This window comes from Epinephelus fuscoguttatus, linkage group LG18, assembly GCF_011397635.1.
Source record: "Epinephelus fuscoguttatus linkage group LG18, E.fuscoguttatus.final_Chr_v1".
Taxonomy (NCBI): Eukaryota; Metazoa; Chordata; class Actinopteri; order Perciformes; family Serranidae; genus Epinephelus; species Epinephelus fuscoguttatus.
In genome coordinates this window covers 38899831-38922609 of record NC_064769.1, presented here as the reverse complement: position 1 = coordinate 38922609, position 22779 = coordinate 38899831, and the positions used below count along the sequence as shown (strand labels likewise).

Genomic DNA, 22779 nt, shown 5'->3' with positions numbered 1-22779 from the left:
CTTCTGTTTGAATTAAATAAATCACATATATCTGTGATAAATGTTTTAAGGCGACATTAAACCTCTAAAATCACGATTATATTTCTGTTAATACAACAGTTTGTACGTTAAAGGTGAGCAGGAGGTTAGAAATGTCTCATTAAAACATATTTGTTCATATCAAACATGAGATATTTCGTTATTCTGTGTTATAAGAAAAAATATTGTTTGTGTTTTGTGCAGTTTGAGTGAACACTCATCACTCTGACTTCCGCATTTTGGGTTTTAGCGAAGCCAAGAAAAGAAAAAGAATTTTTTAAGAAGACAAATTAATTTTTCGATATTAATATTACTCCATCATCGTGGTGTGTGAGAGGAAATGCGTCACAAAGAGTTAAAACAGCCATCACGTGTCATCAGTGTTTGATCGCAGCTGATAAAGTCTCCAGGCCATTAAAGCTCCAGACCCCGAGGAGAGGAGCTGATCGCAGCCGGCACAGAGGCGCCTGTTCCCGGCTCAGACAGCGCGCACACCCCGGTCTATCACAACCCAAATCATCCGCACATCATTTAATTTATAACTTTATATTTTTCGTTCCTAAATATTATTTTCAGAGTGGTGTTGTGATGAGACACGTGACCCGCAGCAGCAGTTACATCCGGATCCACATGTGATGAATTAAAGATCAGCTGGCTGCAGGTCGCTTCACTGACTTTCAATTTGGGAGAAAACGAGCTGCTGATGAAACCGTGAAGCTTCACAGCGACAACTTATTGGCTTTTTTTTTTTACTCCTCCTCTTCTCAACGTTCAATTTAAATTGTCGCGATTTTTATTTTTAAAATAAATAAAATCTGGATGTTTTTTCGTTTGAGCGCAAATTTCCGCTTTTTTTTAATCTGCGCTTTAAAGTCCTCTCAGCAATGTTTCAGAGTTTAAAAAATATCTGTAAAATAAAATTAAAAAACAAAAAGAAAATTAAATAAAACAGAAAAGGCCTGAAATGATCTCAGCAGCGAGTCCCGTAATAATAATAATAATAATAATAATAATAATAATAACAATAATTAGATATGTGATGGCAGCATCGCATAATAATCTAACGGGGGTTAAATAATTAATATTGATGAAAATATTCGATTAAAGCAGATGATTTATCGACCGCTCTGCCCGTTAAATGAATTCATTAATCAATGCCGTCATTAATGAATTAAACACGTGTATTAATTAAAATGTTCCGGCTGAAAACAACAAGCAAACATTTGAGTTTTTATTAAATAAAAGTGCATTACATTGACCCGCCATGATACACAGCTGCAGGCTTCACTCACAACTTCAGACATATAAATAAAAATGTGAGGAAATATTCGGCTGTATGTACAGGTGCGTGTGGTGCGTTCAGGGGCGGGTGAAGAGGCCTTCGCGGACCCGTCGAAGGTTTTTTTGTTTGTTTGTTTGTTTCTGTGAATACAAAACGAACTAAAAGTGTTTGTTTGTTTTCTTTAGCTGATCTGTACAAAATCTGTCTTTACACATGAATGATTCACAGCAGGATAGTTTCTATCGGACACAACTCACGTTTCTATTTACAACTTTCTGACTTTCTCGTTTTGAAGGGGCCACAAAGTGTTCGTCCCGACAGGAAGTCCTCCGTCCGCGTGCACAAAAGGAAAAAGAGACAGAAAAAAATCATCTTGAGCTGTGACTCCGGGAGTTCAGTGTCATTTCCCACAAACGGAAACCAAGAATTAGGAGCTGTCGTTCTCCGACGTGTGCAGCAGCAGCGCCGAGCCCGGCTTGTGTTTCTTCAGCAGCTGTGTGATCTTCTCGTCGTCTGAGTTCGGGTCCAGAGGTTTGTTGTAGTCGTCGTCTTCGTCCTCGTTGTCCGAGGTGCCCTTCAGCCGCTCGGTCTCAGAGTCCTGCTTCTTCTTGGCGGTGGCCATCTCCGCCGCGTGCTTTTTCCTCCACTTGGTCCGTCTGTTCTGGAACCAGACCTGCGACACACACCCGCAGAGCCCCGGTCACTTTCCACCTCAGCAGGCTCACACACACACACTCACTCACACACACCTTCATTTTATGTGTCAAGCTGCTGGGATTCACTCTGCGTTATAAAATAATTATAAATATTAACGTGTTTTAAATGAAATGCTGCAGTGAACATGGAGCAGCTCGTGCACGCGGCCTCCTGCGTCACAGTGCGTTAGACCCTGAGAAATAAACTAAACTCATGCAGCAGAAAAACATCACAAATAAATGTTTAAAAATAAAAAGCGTTCATTTGCATTTACACATAATTTGTTTTTTTCCAACGTGGAATTAAAACAGGTTTTAAAAAGGACACATGCACGCGGAGGGAAATTATAATTGATCATGTGTAATGTGTGTGTGTGTGTGTGTGTGTGTGTGCGCGTGTGTGTGTGTGTGTGTGTGTGTGTGTGCAGGTTTACCTTGACCTGGCTCTCGGTCATGCCCAGAGAGTAGGCCAGCCGCGCTCTCTCCGGCCCCGCCAGATATTTAGTTTGTTCAAAAGTCTTTTCCAGAGCGAATATCTGCTGCCCGGAGAACGTGGGTCGCGTGTGTTTCCGTTTCCCGTCTTTATCCAGTAACACGGAGTTCTGATCTGAAACAACACAAACACACTTATTGATTAATGTTATTTATTAATCAGCAGATAAATTCAGATTATTGCGGCTCGGCCTCAGAGACGCTCCACGCGGCCCTGACCTCGGCCCGCAGCCACTCTCACTTTATTCTGCTTATTCTGATTATTGTGATTAAGACGTGTCCGCGCGCGCACTCACGGGGTGAACACGCGAATCTGGCGTCCCTCCAGTGCGGACTCTGCATGACTCCCGGCCAGAAGATCGGCGTCCTGCCCGGGAGGTCCGCCAGGGGTTTCGGGTACCGGGCCACCGCCACGGCGGCGGCGCTGGGGCTGAAGTAAAGTCCGGGAGGCGGCGGCGGGCTGAGGCTGCTGAACCGGGGCAGCCCCGACAGGATCCCCGCCGAGGAGGAGGCGGCGGCGGCGGCGGCGGCCACCGCCACCGTGGCGCCGGTGCTGGCGGCGGTGGGCCGGCTCAGGATGTCGTTTATTCCGTGAGGGGTGGCGGAGGAGCACTGCTGCGGGGAGCCGAGCCCCGAGGACAGCCCCGTGGAGCTCTTGATCCCCGGGGAGGACACGGCCATGCCGCCCGGGTTCGGAGAGGTGGTGGCCGGTGAGGTAGAGGAGTTGGGGCCGGTGGAGGAGAGCGGGTACGCCGGGTACAGCGGGGTCTTCATCTCGGTCATGCTGTGCAGAGCTGCTAAAGGAGGGGTGCTGAGGAGGAAGGCGCTCTGTCGGGACCCGTCCATCTGACCCACCGCTAACATCAGGACCACTTCTGTGCAGGATCCGGGGCCGGCTGGAGCAGGTCTCTGCGGGTCTTTGGGGCCCTGCGCACCTGACAGAGTCCAGACTACAACTGAAGCACGAGCCGCTGCTCTCTGGAGTCACAGTCAAAGTCCATCTCAGGCTCGAGCTCACAGCAAAATCCAAAATCCTAACTTGCAGAAAGAAGCCCCGGGAAGAGGCGCGTGCACCGCGGGAGGAGCTGAGAGAGATCCGGATCGGGTCCAGGTCCGGACCAGGAGCACAGAGAGACACTTTGTGTGCTGAGTTGAAGAAGTTGTGTGAGATAATAAAACATGATCATCTGTTGTGTCTATTAGCTCTCAGCCCAAACTTTAGAGGAGAGCAGAGCTGGGGGGGAGTCTCTGCTCTCATTGGCTGAGCTGACCGTGACGTAGGGCCGTCTGGATTTCGGAGAGGATCCTGATTGGCTCAGCAGCTCGGCTCTGATTTACAGGATTAAATAATGTTTAATAGAGTTTTTATAAAATAAGATTTAAAAGTCAGCAGATGTTTTAAATTGTTATAACAAAGATGATAATTTATTTAATATATAATAGTGCTCATTAAGTAAAATAAAAAAAAATAGAAGTTAAAAGTAATTTGACACATTAATGTAGCTACTTTAAATGTTTTAACTAAAATGACAAAAAAATCATGCATTTTTTATAATTTAAAGAAAAAAGTCTATTTGAATTTAATTTTCATTAATATTCAACCTGTAACATTAATCATTGTCAGGTTGATTTTCTGTCAAAATATGACAAACTTTCTTTTAAAAAATAATATCTGATGTTAAATCGACTTTTTTGTGTTTATAAAAGATTTAAAAGTCAGCAGATGTTTTTAAGTTGTTATAACCAAAACTATAATTTAAACGACATATATAATCAAGTGCTTATTGATGAGTAAAATAAATCATTAGAAGTTAAAAGTAATTTAAATATTACTTTAATTAACTTTAATGAACTTTAGAGATTTAAAATAAGATGAAAAAAATGCATTTTTTTTATATTTTAAAGTAAAAAGTCTATTTACATTAAATTTTCATTTATACTCAATATGTAAACAATCAATCATCATCTGCATACACGTTGATTTTCTGTCCTTTCATCCAATCATGACAAAATCTCTTTTTAAAAATAACAATATTTGTGTCTTTTATTATTTTTCACACATCAATAAAACTGCAGAGAAACACGTGACCATAACTGTGGAGCAGTTCATCTCCAGACCAGCAGGGGGCGTCCTGCTTTGCATTTAAAAGAAAAATTGGATTTTTAAAAAATAATTATCCACGTGAAGTTGAATATTTACTTTTAGTTTCAAAAAGCTCGACAGCTTCGCAGTAAAATATTTGTGTATGACATGAGAAGAAATATAATCTATGAAAATTTACATCAGATCACACAGAACATTACACAGTGTACGTAAACACGTACGTGTATGTCGTCTGTCAGGTTTAATCTTGAGGTGTTTCACTTTTAATATCAGAGCAGATCATCTTGTTTAGTAAAATTGGTTTAATAATTTCAGACATTTATTCTGAAACAAATCCTTTAAATGTCAAAAAATACGGGGTCCTCAGGATGCTAAAAGTTCAAATGTTTATTATTATTATTGTTTTTAATTTTACCATAGTAGCATCAAATGTAATTAATCAAATAATAACATCTGTCTGAATTTTTTTGTCTCAAACATTATTGGATCCTCTGAAAAATGAAGTCTTTTTGTTACGATATGTCAGTATTTTTTTGGAGCATCTGTACTTTACTTGAGTTTTTATATTTCTGTCAACTTTCATTTTTACTCCGGTACACTTCAACACATTTCAGTAAAAGTATTTACTCCATGTATTTCTATGTCGTAGGCATTTTCGTCATGTTGTTACAAATAAATAAAAAGGTTTGGCCAGTGGTGTAAGGAAGTTACGACTTAGTGCACGCTACCGTGCATGTATTGTCTTAGAGATTTGACTTGTGACAACATCAACACGCCCTAAAACATCAATTAAAAGCTTCGTCCCATGAAACACCCAGTCCCTTTTACCGACCCGCTGTGGCTACACATTCAGACAAATTCAGGCCCGTCTCAAACAGAAGCCTGGTCTGGTTACCAAGCAGTTTGTTTTCTGCCGGAGCTCAATCAAATGAATAATTCATGACTGATTTATTATCTGAAGCCTTATTTTTCTGCAAGTAATATTCATACTGCTTTAAATCAACAATTTGACAAATTTCAAAATTCAACAAATCAAAATGCTGAGCAAGTGTTTTGTGTGAAAGGAATTCAAGGCCTGTCTGAAATATAGGCTCATCACTGCGTATCTGACAAACATATCAAAGAAAATAAGAAATGAATCATTTAATTGTTCATTATTATAGTATATTAATAGATTGTATAGCTTACGTAGAAAAAGCATATAGTTTTGTTTTATATAATTACTGACTATTTAAAAAAAGAAGACAGAAAGCCATGACACGGATTGGTTCGACTTTTTCAGGACATATATAGCAAATGTTTTTAAATGAATAATATATATATATATATATATATATATATATATATATATTTTATCATTTATCTTTGAACACAGGTTTATTTCCGAGGTGGCAATCTAGATCACTTGCAGGGGCCCGCTCTCTCTACGGCCTGCTCTCCCACCCCAGGGGCCCCAGAGCAGTCACACTGCCTGAACTGTCCTTATGTACGCCCCTGGGTCTGCCCAGTGTCTTTCTTCAGGTGTAGCATCCGCTCCAGTTTTAAGGTGGTGGTCATGTTAAGAAGAAAAACAAATAGTTTTTCAATACTTGCATTTGATGTAATAAAATGACTCTTAAGTGCAGTGAATATCAGACACTCAAGTAATACTCTAATACTTTCACCTGGAGGCCACCAGAGCCATTTCCTGGTGAGATATCTGTACTGTACTCCAGTGTGGCGTTCAGGTGCTTCATCCACCGCTGGAAAAATGCACAAGGACTCACAAGACAAAGATCATGTGACCGACAGACAGAGGCTAGTTTCAGTAGCTTCACCAGCTCGTGTGTTTGCTGAAGGTCCATCAGTAAAACCACAAGACAAATATGCAGAAAGGACATGTTTCCCATGTTCTTTGACTTGTTTCAAGTTCTGACAAATTGTGATATTAACAAAGCAAAAATGTGAAATATGAGAGAAAAATAACATTAACATTACATTTGTTAAATTTTCTGTCACTTCATGTTGAGGTTTGTCTCAGTGACCATCAGCTCTTATTCCAACTCACTGTTTCTCTCTGTTGTCAGTTGTTTTCTGCTGTTAAACACGTGAATCAGTCGCAGTATATGTTTCAATTATTTAATAGTTTTTTCACTGTATTGTCTTTCAGGTAGTTAATTTCCCAGAGAGCACTGTGTATTTATAAAAGATTTTTATTTACAGAGTGTTTCAGACAACACATCCTCACTGCCACCTCCTCACATATCCACACACACACACACACACACACACACACACATATATAAATATATCAGTATATATAAATGTATAAATGTAGGGAGTATATATATATGTATATATATATATATAAAGGTAAAGGTAAAAAGTATTTGAATATATAAATATATAAAGGTGAGCAGTGTATATGTTGTGCAGTGCAGAGCTTGACTTTATTTGACAAAGACATTAAAAGGCAGATCAGTTAAATAAGAAAAATGTTTGTGGCATTTAAAACTTCACAAATTTAAATTTAAAACAACTGAATGACGTTTAAGGCTGTTTACATTTATACAGTTTAATTCAAAGAGTGTTTCAGGAGCTGTAAACACCTTCTCATGATGTCAGGTAGTAATTAAAGATAACGTGTTACTGTGACACACTACAGTGTAAATACCAGTGCAACCAGTCCAGGTGTGTCCTGAGTCACCTGAGGACAGGTAGAGCAGGAGGACGAGGCCTCCAGCTGGACATCTGAGTGTCCTTTAGAGTCTATATCCTGTCTGTGATGTGTGACACGTACAAACATGAGACATAAATAATCCATTCATTGATCGACAGGAAAATGGTCTCTGACAATTCTGATTATTTATAAATCAATTAATTCGTAAATCTCAGGTTTAATGTGAAGATTTTCTTTTTCATTTCAGACTGAATCTCTGAATTTATCTCCTGATGAGACCAAACAATTAATAAAAATAATGTCATAATAAAAATCACGAGAGAAACAGTCGTGAACACTCGACTCAGATGTTTCCACACTAAATTTTAATTACTTTTTACACCTGTTGTCTTAACGTCTTAATGCCAGACTTCAGCTACAATATTATATTTTCCATATAAATAAGTTTCTGTGTAAATATTTGACTTATTCTGCTGATATCAGACCTGTCTGTGAACACAGTGGTGCAGCAGCGCCCCCTTGTGTCCATCATACATCACTACACTCAGATCAGCTGCTGCAGTTTGGACGGTTTGACTTAAATATTTGAAGTTTTATTCTCCACATTTATACAGATCACAGTTTGTCAAAGTAAAGTTTACTCCAATTACACAGCATAAAAATACTCCATTACAAGTTAAAGTCCTGCATTAAGGGAACAAGTCTCTGCTTAAAGTTTAATATTTACCATATTTACATTATTTGACTGTTTAATATTAATCTAATACACGTAAACATTTAATGTCGCTGCCCCCACATAATAAATACAATTCTTCTGTTGGGTAAAATATTTTTATTTGAAGCTCAGTCAAGAAAAAAGTTGAGTTTCCTGAAAACTTTCTTACAGAAAGAATTGTTGCTACAAACGTTTGTAAAGTTGCACAACAAAACATTAATGGGAGAAAATTTGCTCCAGTGAAAAGTGGAACTCTATATTAGTATTATTAACTTTATTTATTTTACTATTAACTTGTTTAAAATGCTGATTTGATGCTACTAAATTTATGTCTTTCCTTAAATCCACTCTGGTCTGTGAAAGTCTGACGTTTGTTTCTCTTTGTGAGACCATGTTGTCATGTTGTGAAAACACTGCTGTAAATTCACTGACTGCATTACCTGCTGTATTTAAGTACAATGTCAAGGTACTTTACCCACATATAAACAACAGGTGCACTTTGTGACTGTGACAGGGAAACTGTGGAGCGTGTGTTCATGTCACTTCTTTATTATAATTTAATATAAAATAACCTAATAACTATTGGACACTGATATTTTATTTAACTGACATTAGGACTTGTTAAGTTTTGATTTTGCACAATGATGTTCAGGTATTTAAATAATTGGAACTATTTTATAATTTATTACACACTTGAGATTATTAAAAATAAACCCATCGTCTCCATGTGAGGACATCTTTTTCCTCAGAGACAGTGATTAGTTTTAAACTAGTCCATGCCCACTGAGTGCACAGCTGCCCACGTACAGTTTCACATGGTGTGTGTTTGGGATACAGGTCATAGGAAACTGCAGATTAAATAGTCAACTGACCCCATTAAGAAGAGCAATGTATTCAGACAGAGTGTTTGTGAATCTGATAGTACGATTGCTTTATTGAAAGTACAGTAGTACCATTGCCAATAGTGGGATAGTTAGTGGGCTAAAACTGTACATTAGTAGTTGAGGTAGCACGTTGAAAGGCAGATAGTTAAAGTGTTTATATGTTGTATTGACTTCAAAGTGGGGCGCACTGGTAGTTCACATGGGAAAGGTGCAGCTAGCCCTTGTTGCAGCAGCAAACCATACCATGACTTAGTCATACCAAACATTAGAAACAACACCAACATTGGTCCACAGGGGGAGCCACAGCGATCGGTCGCATTTTAGCCATTTTGAAGCATTTTTCTGTTGTTATAGCGCCACCCAGTTGCCAATTAGAGTTAAATTTCTCCAGTCACCTTGAGGCGTCCTGTTCTACATATCTACCAAGTTTAGTAAAAATCCATATGGCGGTTAGGCCTAGATAAGAAATGAGCTCTCTAGCGCCCACATTTTGTTTGATGGGCTCAATAATGGAGGGGTCCCCTCAGATTATGTGTGCTCATATGCCTACAAAGTTGCGTGGTGATGGGTGAAACCCTTGAGATGTTCTACACCTTTATGTGATGAGCCACGCCCGCAATATTCATTGCCTTATAGAAGCTCAGTTTTAGGAAGTTTTCCAACTTTTGCCAAGAGGGAACTTTAGATATTGCTCCCTAGATTATGTTCACCCAGTTTCATGCAGATCGCTCAAACTTCCTAGGAAGAGATCCATTTGAAGTGTTTTTCAAACAATTCAAAATGGCAGAAAATCTATATAAGCGGAAGTTGTGGGTTCTTGAGGCAAATGTGTTCCTCATGAGGAGAGGCATCTCTGTGCAAAGTTTCATGTCTCTACCACATACGGGGCATGAGATATGCCCATTCAAAGTTTGACATTTCAATGGGTTGCTATAGCGCCCCCCTTTGGCCAATTGATGTTATATTGCTTCATTGGCATCCTCCCATGACCCTCTACCACTGTGCCAAATTTCACATGGATTGACCAAGTCAGTGAGGAGAAAAACATGGAACACACACACACACACACACACACACACACACACACACACACACACACACACACACACAGAGCTTAGGCTCTACTTTACCAAACAGATCAGAGAAGTCAAACTGCACACCAAACAAACTCTGATGCTTTTTGGATAAATTGTAAATTCTCTCTTGAGAAACAGTTTTGAAGAATGAAGGAGAAAATATTGAAAAAGAAAAACACACCTGTGACTCTGCAGAGTGAACCTGGAGACGCAATGTGCTAAATACACCCTCAAAGTGTCTCAGGTCAGTGTGCCGTGGTTTATGATCTTATCTATAAGTTGTATTTTCATACATCGAGTAAATGTACTTAGTTACTTTCCACCACTGCAGCAGTATTATTGTGAAATGGGCCAGTCTGTGTGATGAAGTACCAAAAGTACTCAAGTACATGTTAATACTTATTGTTCTGTACTTTTACTTGTAACAGTTTTTTTAAGACCGTTGTTTTAGTACTTCTTCCACTGCTGGTCTGTTCCCAGTTACTGTGACTGGTGACAGATGTGTGAACACATGAGTCTGATGGTACAAGTATAAACTGATATTAACGGATGATGAAGTAAAAGTAAAACCTTCAGTCGTTTGTTACAAACTGAAAATATGAACGATCATGTCAGTTTTCTCTGATGGAGTGAAAACAAAGACGACAGAGACTCAGCTTATATAACGAGTTCAGTTTTATTCAGATTCACTCCCGTGACATGAGCTTCTGCTTCTTCAGCTTCTTCTGTGAAACCTGCAGGACAAAACTCAGGGTTAGAAACGCGCCGGTCAAACAGGAAGTCAGCGTGTGTTAAAGGTCAGCTGCTCAGGTTGTAACAGTTTGTTTTCATGGTTCATCCAAAGGTGTCCTAAGATGTCATCACTGCAGCCATGCTGTATCACAGGGTGTGTGTGTGTGTGTGTGTGTGTGTGTGTGTGTGTGTGTGTGTGTGTGTGTGTACCTTCTTCTTCTGGGCCACCTCCTCCTCTGGTTTGGGGACGATCTGCTCCTTCTCAGTCAGGATCATCTCGATGTGGCAGGGGGAGCTCATGTAGGGGTTGATGCGGCCGTGGGCGCGGTAGGTGCGCCTCCTCATCTTGGGGGCCTTGTTGACCTGGATGTGCTCGATGACCAGAGAGTCCACGTCCAGACCCTGAGACCAGAACAGACCGGGAGACGGGTCAGAGACACCTGAACCTGTCAGTCACTCAGTACACAGCTACAGTGATGAAACAACACCAGCATCAGATGGACTGTGTTCATAGTTCATCAGCCAGTGAGAGAGAGTGTGTGTGTGACACTTTTCTCTGACGATCTAAAACAGTTTTTGAATCTTCGGTCTGAGCTGGACTTCAACAGAGACCACCATCAGTCCTTCAGTGTCTCATCCTCTGAACGCCACAGGACGGAGACCGCCACTCTGAACTGAATCATCTCACGTCCTGTCTGCTGTTCACCTCGCTTTGTTCTTAAACAGTCAGATTATATTTACTGTTCATCACCTGTATGCAGTGCTACTGACTCTGAATCTAAACGAGTGTGAGACTCGTTCGTCAGTGACAACGCTCTGACAACTGTTGTTCACTTGACAGTTAACCGTGACTCTTGCTAGCGTGACGTTAGCTTTCTGGCTAACAGCTGGGCAGAAAGTCACATCTAAATTTCGTCCTATTTACTGGAGCAGAAGAACCCTGTGAGATGATACAGACTGTTCCAGGTGTTACCATGGAAACTTGACTTGTCAATAAAACGTCACATTTTGACTGCGAAACACATGAAAATCTAAATTAATCTTAATGTTTTTACTTTGAAAGTGACCAGTGTGAGCAAGATGGTGCCCGACACGAGGTGTTCAGGATCAGGAACACTGGAACATCTTCGTCACCAACGCAGCCCGATGACCAAACTTCTGACAAAGTCTGAAGAACAGTGAAACAATCTTTTCCTCAAAGAAACTCAGCGAGGTCGTTTTAGCAAAATATTACACACACAAAAATGATTTGTCTCAGAGGACGCTCCGATATGTTTATAGAAGATACTGATTTTAAAAAAAAACATAAGTCAAAAACTATAAATCAGATTCAGACATTTAATTTCTGGACTGTTTGAAACAGCAGCGAGTCCAGACTGACGTCATCACCAGGATAATGATCCCTCACCTGTCACACTCAGTGTGCCACCTTCGCTGCCGTCAGACACAGGATGAAATCTAACTACTAAACATTTGTGTATCTGTTATAAACACTGACGCAGGACGACACAAGCGTCACATTCCTGACATTAAGTGTGACTCAGTGACGATCAGATCGCTCAGATTCAACGTTTTATTTTCATGGTTAATACAAAGGTGTCCTAAATGGTCATCACTGCGATCTGCATCACCTGAGTCACATGATCCAAATACAGGAAGTCCTTCGCTCTGATGCAGCACGACCACACTTTGTTTTAGTCATCGACCTCACAACCCTGCTTCATTATATCTGAACTGTCCCTTTAAGCTGTAACTGGAGGTGATGTAACAGGCGCAGACATCAGGCGTCTCAGCGTCGTGCAGAGACAGAGCTACATGAAGTCATGTGGAGCGTACCTTGAGCTCAGCGTTGCTCTCAGCATTCTTGAGCATGTGCAGGAGGAACTCAGCACTCTTCTTGGGCCAGCGTCCCTGAGTCCAGCCGAACTGTTTGGCCTGTAAACAACAACAACAAGTCAGAAGAGGTGTTCCTCCCTCCAGATAAACTCCACTGAGTTCATGCATCAAAGCTGCTCAGATCAAAAGATTAGTTTCATCTTGAATCCAAAGGTGTCCTAAGATGGTCATCACAGCAGCTCTAACACCAATGCGTGGCTCTGCGGTCACAGCTCACCTGGGCGCACCGTCCGACGCCTCCGTTGTAGCGACGGAAAGGGACACACTGGTGCTTGACGATGACGTCCCTCAGGTACTTGTTAGCCTTGCGGATGTGCATGCCCTTGATGGCCTGGGCTGTCTCACGGGTGTTCTGGTGACAAAAACAAGCACACACAAACCATCAGCACCCAGATGATAGTAGAGACACCTGAGACTCAGGTACTGCTCAAAGGTTCAAGGAAAACCCTTTTAAAAAACCCTATTTTGATGCGAAGATGCAAAATGACACGCAGCTCAAACTGTTCCACGTGATACACAATATGTCAGCGCACGTGAACAGGAACATTAGTGGAACAGTAATTTTCATTTGTGACGTGAACAGCTCGGTAGGAATTAGGGTTGACATGGTATGAGACTTTCATGGTTCGATAACTGTCTCAATCTGTTTCATGGTGTCACAGTATTATTTAGAATTTAAACAAAAGGGTCATTTTTGATTAAACTAACTTTTTATTCTTGTATTTGAAACTTGAAACAGTTTTTCTGACGAGTTGCATTTTCCCTGGATCAGATACGCAAATGTACGCGGAGCGATAACTGTCAATTTTAATTCCACAGTACTTCTTGAAACCAGTAATTAGCCAGACCCTTATTTCCTAAAGGTGCGGACACACCAAACCGACATCAAAGAACTAGCAGTGACGAAAGCCAACTGTTGCGTCGTCTGCGTTGCCTCACGTCGCCCTGTGTCAGTTGCATTTGAACACACTACACGGACTACATCCGATGGCCAAGTAGCACGTACGTTCTGCGCCTGCGTGAGAGAGAGCGGAGTGAGAGAGTGGTACATCCTGTCAGCCGAGGGGTTTCCTATCTGTGCAGCCGAGCACCGCAGCACCTCCACGGACTATTACATCCAGACGGTCCCGGTGTTTCCTCCGCAGGCTCCACTTCACTCAGCTGCCCGATAAACCCGCTGCTTCTTCCCACTTTAACCTGAATAACAAACCAGGGCTCGGTGCTCCGGTTGGATCCAAACGGAGAGCCGGGGCTAGCTCAGAGACTAGCGGAGGCTAACTGGCTGTGCTTCCCTCCGGTCATGCTGCGGCTAACGCTCCGCTAGCCGCTCCCAGCTAGCTCCGGTTTGTTATTCAGGTTAAAGTGGGAAGAAGCAGCGGGTCTGTGGGGCAGCTGAGTGAAGTGGAGCCTGAGGAGGAAGCACCGGTTAGCCCCGGTTTCACTACAGGCAGATTCACTCGCTACAGGGGCGAGGAAATAAAACCTGAACAGCCAATCAGAGTGATCTCTCTCACTGACAAGCTCCACTGCCGATTCAACATGCTCAATCGGCTGAAAAGCTGCCAACGCCGAAGTGCAGATGGTGCGGGACACACCGCAAAAACTAGGCCGACAGACGCTCACCGACGGCCCGACTTTGGTCGACGGCCAACCGTCAGCTTGGTGTGTCAGGGCCTTAAAGGACACTGCATCAATACAACAACGACTTGTTGTGAACACTGACAGACATTATTCACCTGTAACATGTGACAGTAAGGTTTGTCTGTAACAGTATTGTGTGATGTGTCTGTTGCTGTAATATAACACGATGTATTTTACTATGTTTTTATTTTTCCAGGGTGCTTTAACAGCTGGCAAAGGGAGTGCCTATGAAAACTAGCCTATCAGCTCATTCTGGTGCATTTACATCTGTTAAAATGTCCTTTAATGCACACTGTACCTTTTCTTATCAACCCTTATAAATATACTGCTTTCTCTGATTAAGGGCAAAAAACTGAATATTCTGAGCGTGTAAATGTGGTCAGTGTCTTCAGATGGGAGAGGGCTTCACATGTTGGTCTGTAAGTGTCACCAGAGTCTTCAAGTGTTAAGTTTCTGACACTAACCTGAGCTGCCGTATGAAGCATCATAATTATAAAGACATGATTCTATCAGAGCAGCTGGTGCATTAATCTCCAACACATGTGACAGAGTTTAATTCAGACTTCTTACCTTGAAGTGAACCCGGAGGTTGGAGCCCCTCGACTTGCATGCTGCAAACACAACACAGACCTCATTAACCTCAAGTCCTTTACATATACATAATGAATATATTAAATCAGTGCAGCAGCTCAGATCTTTCTGAGTTGTTTTCATGTGTAATCCAAAGGTGTCCTAAGAAGTCATCACAGCCGCCATGTTGTTCAACACCCAAACATTTCCATATTACTCACATTTAGTCGGGTTCTCGGGGTCGAGAGAGTAGCGGACCATTTTCAGATATCTGTGAAATCAGAAACACATTAAATTAATATAAGTCAGTGACTCAAACCCCCCTCATGACTGCTGTTAGCATTAGCTCATGCTAGCTTCAGGTTCGGCTCTGGTAACAGCCATTAATACTCCGAGAACTACGACAAACTTCAGGTAACGCTGTGAAAACACACACGACACATGTTCTGTGGAGAAATGAGCGTTTCAACTCTGCAGTTTGGTGCAGTTACATTAACACACAGAACCAACATGGCGGAACGCTTCAGTCACAGCGACCAAACCGGCATCCTCACTAACATTAGATTAACACAGAATTCCCGCCTCCAAACTCAGAAATCTAACTTCATCTGAAGTGTTTAAGGTTTGTTAACAAAACGCAGCGAGTTATAAAAGCAGGATGGTGAAGTTTTAATTAAGATTTAAAGCAGATTGTTGTCTTCATATGCGGGACTGGTCTCCTACCTCTGAGGCCGCGGAACGAAGAGGAAGAGCCGGGGACAGAGCTCCTCTTCTTCTGCCTCTGCACAGGTTTACCGCCCCCTGCCGGTCAGGAGGAGGAGCTACATGAGTGCGTCACTGCGGTGATGCTGTAATCACACAGCAGGTGGCGCTGTTTCTACTTTTTATTAGTTTTTAATATACTATGCTACACTTGTTTTTTAAAATTTAATAAATTTATCTATTTATTTTACTAAAACTATGCTGTACTAGTTTATTTAAAATGTAAACATATATACATTCATACGAATAATACCCACATTTTTTCCTTCTTTTTTCTACATTTACATTTATTTATTTATTTTATGATTAATTTTATTATTTATCAATGTATTTATTAGAATTTTTATTTTTATTTTATCTATTTTATTATTTTTTATTTTTTAATGTAATGTCAACATGTAAACATTGTCCCACATTTTATTTTAGTTATTGATGTTATTTGTTATTGTTTATTTAAAAAATAATGAACAAATATAATAAGTCTGATAATATAATGAATGAATATTTGCTTCATATTCAAATAAAACATTATTACAACAGTTGTGCAGTTTCATTTAAATCCAGGTGTGTGCAGTGTGTGTCCATTATACTGTTGTGACACAGTGTTGATTCACAGAGTGACTGCAGGTGAACTGAGGACCTGACTGAAGCCTGAAGATGTGTCTCCAGTAATCTGTGTTAACAATATACAGTCTGTGCAGACTGATCTGTTAAACTACTGTTGCTGCAGTTAATGTACAAGAAATAAACAGACTTAAAGAGGCTTTATATCTAGATGATTAATAATTCATTATGTGTTTAAATTAGAACTAAAAATCAATCACAGAACATTAATTTCAAGACATTTTTAAAGCCAAAGCAAAAAACTCTCCTGTTTTAACTTTTATAAATGTCTCAGGTTTTTTCTTTTTCCTGTTTTGATGGTTGGACAAACTTAGAAAATCCTAACAGACAAATGTTCACTGTTTTCTGACATTTTCTGACATTTTCTAGGCTGTAAAATTAAAACTATCTTGGCAGGAAACACAGTGATATCACCGTAAAATAAAAATACAAAATTAAAATAAAATAAATAAAAATAAAATAAATTTTTCATGGCACTATCCTGGCAGGAAACACAGCCATATCCCCGTAAAAAAAAAAAAAAAAAAAAAGTTTTTTTTTTTTTAATGAATGTTTCATAGCAGTGTCCTGGCAGGAGACACAGCGATATCACTGTAAAATAAAAATTAAAAATTAAAATAAAATAAATTTAAAATAATATAAATTTGTCGTGGCACTATGCTGGCAGGAAACACAGTCGAATCGCCGTATTAAAAAAAGGAAAATAAAATAAAATAAATGTTTCATAGCACTGTCCTGGCAGGAGACACAGTGATAGCGCCGTAAAAAAAATAAAAAATTAAATAAAACAACGTTTTCGTGGCACTGTCCTGGCATCGATGTTGTAAAAAAAAAAAAGAAAGAAAGAAAACCCGGGCGGCACGGTGGTGTGGTGGTTAGCACTCTCGCCTCACAGCAAGAGGGTTGCCGGTTCGATCCCGGGCGTGGGAGCCCTTCTGTGTGGAGTTTGCATGTTCTCCCCGTGTCAGCGTGGGTTCTCTCCGGGCACTCCGGCTTCCTCCCACAGTCCAAAGACATGCAGGTTAATTGGTGACTCTAAATTGTCCATAGGTGTGAATGTGAGCGTGAATGGTTGTTTGTCTCTATGTGTCAGCCCTGCGATAGTCTGGCGACCTGTCCAGGGTGTACCCTGCCTCTCGCCCGATGTAGCTGGGATAGGCTCCAGCCCCCCCGCGACCCTCAAGAGGATGAAGCGGTTAGAAGATGAATGAATGAATGAATGAAAGAAAACCCCAACTCTCTTCATGGCACTATCCTGGCAGGAAACGCAGTGATGTCTACATATAAAAACAACCACTTGTGTTGTTGGTGTTGACCAGCGGTCTGCAGCTTGGCAGGTGTCTCTCCTCGCTGTCACACCATCCTCCATCACCTCCACCTCCTGATGAGTCACTTTAGAAACGTTGATGTGTGAAACGTATGAAACGTACCTGTGTTTTACAGAGACGTACAGTGGCAACATTTCCATGTGTTCAGATGCACTGTGTAAAATAAAGACAGCAGAGTTCAGTGGTACTAAAGCCAGTTATTGGTTTATTTGGTATTTCATGTTGTCCTGTGAGATGTTGGAACCAGCTACATATAAAACCCCGTGTGCACTCTCACAGTGAGTCATGCACAACATTGCACTGTAAATAAAGTCAAAGCTCAAAGAGTGGCGACACCTCGTGTCAACATACAAAAATAAAGATATTATTTACATCGGACAAAAAAAATCCCCTCAACACAGTTCAGTGAAAAAAACATCCAGAAATGAATCTGAAGAGACGGGGTGAGGTGAAGCTAACACCTGATGCTCTTTGCCTTCTCGTCCTTCTATGTACAGTTGATAGTCCTGCGGGACGCTGTGGATAAATATGTGATCTCATCTCCACTCAGCTCCCACATCCTTGGCATTAAAGTTCATCTCATGCTCCACCAAACTTCTACACGGAGAAGTGATTTTCTGCTGCAGGAACATCGCACCTCTCTCCTGTTATAATGGAGCTGGAGCTGTGTCACTTAGCATCTGGTTAGCTTAGCTCGGCTAACCAGCAGCTGTCAGCTGAGTTCAACCTGACTGTTGTTCTGTTTCCGCTGAGCTCAGGTAGAATAAGTGATCATATTCAACCCCAGTAAGTGAAATGTCATTTTAACAACATATATGTTATTGTTTTATGTTTAATTTGGTTTAAATGTCCCCATTTTCAGTCTTTATGCTAAACTAAGCTAACCAGCTGCTGGCTGAAGAAAGTCACAAAACTCCCTTCAAAAAACTGTGATTTTAATTTTCCTCATTCTGTCTCAACATTACATATTGGAATTGAAATGTCATTTTAACTCATTCACATTTGTTATTGTTTTATGCTTAATTCGGTTACACAGTACCCTGGGTCCAGTCTACATGCTAAGCTAAACTAAGCTAACCAGCTGCTGGCTGAAGTAAGTCACAAAACTCCCTTCAAAAATCTGTTATTTTAATTTTCCCTATTGTGTCTGGACATTACATATCGATACTGAACACTCATCTTAACTCACTCATATCTGTTATTGCTTTATGTTTAATTCGGTTAAACTTTCACTGTTTCTTGTCTTTATGCTAAGCTAAACTAAGCTAACCAGCTGCTGGATGAAGAAATAACAAAACTCCATTCAAAAATCTGCAGTTTTAATTTTCCTCACTGTCTCTGGACATTACACGATGATACTGAAATGTCATTTTAACTTATACATATTTGTTATTGTTTTAGGTTAAATTGGGCTACAATTTGCCCTAGTTCCAGTCTATATGCTAAGGTAAGCTAACCAGGTGCTGGCTGAAGAAAGTCACAAATCTCCCTTTAAAAATGTGTGATTTTAATTTTCCTCGCTGTGTCTTCACAGTAAACAATGATACTTAATCATCATTTTAACTTATTTATATTTGTTTACGTTTTATGTTTAATTTGGCTACAGTTTCCCTCTGTTTACAGTCATTATGCTAAGCTAAGCTAACCAGCTGCTGGCTGTAGCTTCACCACCACTGGAGTGGTGTCTATCTGAACAGCTGGGATTTAAACCTCTTAATAAATCTGAAATCACAGCTAAGCTCCCGACACAGCCCCACCTCCAAACCTGAAATGTAGGCCCAGAGAAATATTTACACATCGTTGCAGCTCCTCTTCTTGCACTGAAATTCAACACATTTTCATGCTGTCACACTTAACACAAAGAGCGGGGGTCACACATTTAAACATACTGCAGATTATTTCAGTCCAGTAAAAAGCTCCGAGGTGACACTTGGCAGAAATCTGGCCCACGATTAAACAAGTTTCTCAGCGTTAAAAACAAGTTTGTACTTTTGCTTCATCGTGTAGAAATGATTCAAAGAGTCTTTTCAGAGTTCAAAATAAAAAATCATCTTATTGTCCAGAGACTGAGAGACGTGTGAACCATGGTGGGTCAGTAAAGGGACGAGGCCTCGCTGATGCTACAGTTTGTGCTCCTTAAATACTGTTCGATGTCCACGTGATGACATATCAGAGACACAGCCGAACAACCTGCAACATGAGAAGACAAATTAAATTAATATACGAAGAAATTAACAGCACAGAAAGTATTACACATAATCAGTCCCTCTGGAGATATTCAGGATTTCTCACAAATAAAATGACCCTAAGTACGTAATTTTACATTGCGTTCATAACATGACAACGTCCAACCATGTTTCTTTGACTAAACTTAACCAACGTAACTTTACATTACGTACATAACGTGATGACATCCAACCATGCCTCTTTTCCTAAAACTAACATACATAACTTTACTATGTATGTAACTTTATGTTCAGTATGTTACGTTATAATGTCCAACTATTCTCCCTTCCAAAATCTAGCCCATGTAACTTTACGTTAAGTACGTAACATAAGGTTTTTTTGCCTAAACTTAACCCACAAAACTTTTCTTTCCTGAACGTAACCTAACTTTGCTTTCGTAAACCTAACTTAAGTATCTTTATGTTATGTTATTTCATGTTAAGTCCATAATGTGACAACATTCAACCGTTTTTCTTTTCCTAAACCGAAACTACGTAACTTTGCATTCAAAACATAATTTTAAGAACGTAACATGATGACGTCCAACCATGTTTCTTTTCCAAAACCTAACCTCTGTAACTTTATGTTAAGTACGTAACTTTACATTCCGTACATGTGATGACGTCCAACCATGTTTCTTTTCCTAAACGTAACCTTCGTAACTTTACTTTTATAAATCTAACCTATGAAACCTTTCTTTCTTAAACCTAAGTAATTTTACGTTAAATATTAGATTTTATGTTACGTACAAAACATGATCATGTCCAACCAATTTTTCGTTTCCGAGACCTAACCTACGTAACTTTATGTTAAGTATGTAACTTTATGTTAAGTCCATAATGTGATGATGTCTCACCATTTTTCTTTTCTTAAAACTAACCTATGTAAATTTACATTAAGTATGTAACTTCACATTAAGTACATAACTTTGCGTAAAGTACATAACATGACGATGCCCAGCCGGGTTTCTTTGCCTAAATTTAACCTGTTTAACTTTTCCTTTCGAAACCGAACCTATGTCACTTTTTGTTAAGTATGTAACTTTACGTTATGTACGCAACGTGATAGCGTCCAACCATGTTGCTTGTCCTAAACTAAACTACATAACTTTACGTTAAGAACATAATTTTAAGTTAAGTGTGTAACATGACGATGTCCAACCATGTTCCTTTGCCTAAACTTAACCTATGTAACTTTTCTTTCCTAAACCTTACCAACGTAACTTTATGTTAAGTATGTATTTTACATTACATATGTAACATGTTAACGTCCAATCATATTTCTTTTCCTACACCTAAGCTATGTAACTTTATGTTAACTACATAATGTGATAATGTCCAACCATGTTTCTTTTCCTAACCCTTACCAGACTGGCAGGAGCACTAATCTGTGAGCTGGTAATTCATTAGCTATCATACGTCTGTATGTATGGGGATACACTGCAGATGTAGGTAAAATTCTTGTCTCTGATTGGCTGCTCCTGCTTTGATCTCACATGTGATTAATCATGTGATCACTCAGAGCTGCTGTTAAATGTGTCTGCGTGAATTTGTCTCATTAGAAGAAATATTTTAGTCCTCAGCTGCGTGTTCGCTGAGATTTGTCGTTCTCAGACGAATGAGAAATATTTAAAAGTATAAATAACATTCCTGTTTCTTTGTTTATATTATTATTATTGCCATTGTTAGAATGTGTTATTCAGTTATTCCTCTAAGATAAGTGTGGACTATACCACATGTATGTTCATCTGGCAGTAGAGTAAAGAGTTATAGTGTGACTGCAGTCCAGAGTACGTACATGTGAGGCAGTGATCCAGCGTGCTGCCTTCAGGAGGTTCAGTTCAGTGTGGTGGGGGCATGAAGCAGGCTGACAGAGGGGGGTGTACAGGTGGAGGTGGAGGCTCTGGTGAAACAGTGAGACGAGCTGGCCCCCCCTCAGATCACTTGAGACAGGGGCTGAGCACGGTGGGTGTCGGAGGGTAAACCAGAGCCACGTTGACCCGCTCCGAGCCGTTCTTTGGACAGATGATCTCAGTCAGACCGTCGGGCCTCGGCTGGCTCAGCAGCTCACCTGGAACACAACCACACCGACAGGTCATCAGGACGTTTTACCATCTCAGCATCAGTGAACATGAACACTTCACTCTGACTTAGTGCTGCAGAGTCACAGGAGGCCCAGCAGGGGGCGCAGAGTCCTTCTGTTTAAACAACAGGGGTTTGGCTTCAGCACAAAAAATAATACAGAGCAAATAATGAAATAAAGTCTAAATAATTTTATATTTATACAAAATAAAAGTGTTTATTTCTGTGTAACATACAATAACTGCTCTCAGACCGGGAAGAAAGTTTAACTGAAACCACTGTGAAGATGATGTGTATTTTAATTTGTGGGGTAAATTTAAGGAAAAGTTTAAAGAATTCAAACAAAAAAATTTTTTTATAAAAGGAGTAGTGATAAGGACGGGTTGGCAGAATGAACGTGAGGTAATTTGTCTTATTATTTATGTTATATCTAAATAAGATATATATATATAACATTTTTATTTAATTTTAATTTAATTTCTTTTAATGTTTTTATTTTTTGTTGTGGGGGCACATCATTATCTCATACTAGAATCTGTTTGTTTCCCTGGGGGTGAAAAAAAAGTGTATACAGGTTTTCTTAAATGTGAAACTAATAAACAAAGTGGGAAAATAAATAAATACAATTAAAAAAAAATAAAATATAAAATAAACAAATAAAATAATATATAATTGTATCATGACAATATATTTGACTGCAAAATGATTTAAAATTAATAGTAAAATATATGAGGATGTAAAGAATGAGTAGGGCGATATGACTATTTCCTGCTCCTATTCAGAGACATGTAAATATTAAATAATTTTTAATTATGTTATTTATGAGAATTTGCTTTAGGATAACTGATTATTTCATTTGTTTCTCTTGTTCAGTGTTTTTTCCTTTAAATTTATTTTAATTTTAACATGTTTTAAATAAATAAACCAAATCAAATTCACATCAAATAAGTACATGTCTACAAGTTACTGTTTATGTTATGTTATGTATTTAGTT

General features: G+C 39.8%; 3 protein-coding genes and 4 non-coding genes across 7 annotated transcripts in view; all 7 read right to left on the bottom strand.

Annotated features, from left to right (window-relative positions):
• Nucleotides 1-1306: 1306 nt before the first annotated feature.
• On the bottom strand, nt 1307-3764 carry nkx6.1 (NK6 homeobox 1). Its single transcript, XM_049604737.1, has 3 exons — nt 2784-3764; nt 2430-2602; nt 1307-1973 (listed from the first exon to the last, which is right to left on the bottom strand). Exons 1-3 carry the CDS (start codon nt 3349-3351, stop codon nt 1728-1730), a joined length of 987 nt encoding a protein of 328 aa, XP_049460694.1. The 5' UTR covers nt 3352-3764; the 3' UTR covers nt 1307-1727.
• Nucleotides 3765-10582: 6818 nt separating this feature from the next.
• Nucleotides 10583-15562, bottom strand: rpl17 (ribosomal protein L17). The gene is made up of 7 exons (XM_049604740.1): nt 15488-15562; nt 14986-15035; nt 14765-14805; nt 12771-12905; nt 12494-12592; nt 10868-11059; nt 10583-10659 (listed from the first exon to the last, which is right to left on the bottom strand). Exons 2-7 carry the CDS (start codon nt 15023-15025, stop codon nt 10612-10614), a joined length of 555 nt encoding a protein of 184 aa, XP_049460697.1. The 5' UTR covers nt 15026-15035; nt 15488-15562; the 3' UTR covers nt 10583-10611.
• On the bottom strand, nt 10727-10794 carry LOC125878712 (small nucleolar RNA SNORD58). Its single transcript, XR_007447778.1, has one exon. It is a non-coding gene; the product is annotated as a small nucleolar RNA SNORD58 (small nucleolar RNA).
• LOC125878714 (small nucleolar RNA SNORD58) lies at nt 12212-12278 on the bottom strand. The gene has a single exon (XR_007447780.1). It is a non-coding gene; the product is annotated as a small nucleolar RNA SNORD58 (small nucleolar RNA).
• LOC125878711 (small nucleolar RNA SNORD58) lies at nt 12666-12732 on the bottom strand. Its single transcript, XR_007447777.1, has one exon. It is a non-coding gene; the product is annotated as a small nucleolar RNA SNORD58 (small nucleolar RNA).
• Nucleotides 14879-14946, bottom strand: LOC125878713 (small nucleolar RNA SNORD58). Its single transcript, XR_007447779.1, has one exon. It is a non-coding gene; the product is annotated as a small nucleolar RNA SNORD58 (small nucleolar RNA).
• Nucleotides 15563-17655: 2093 nt separating the features above from the next.
• Nucleotides 17656-22779, bottom strand: part of mfhas1 (multifunctional ROCO family signaling regulator 1) — a 33760-nt gene continuing 28636 nt past the window's right edge. The window contains exons 2-3 of the mRNA XM_049604731.1: nt 21502-21774; nt 17656-19668 (exon numbers count right to left, since the gene is read on the bottom strand). Coding sequence (XP_049460688.1) covers nt 21644-21774 — 131 coding nt within the window. The 3' untranslated portion in view covers nt 17656-19668; nt 21502-21643. The remainder of the gene's footprint in view (nt 19669-21501; nt 21775-22779) is intronic.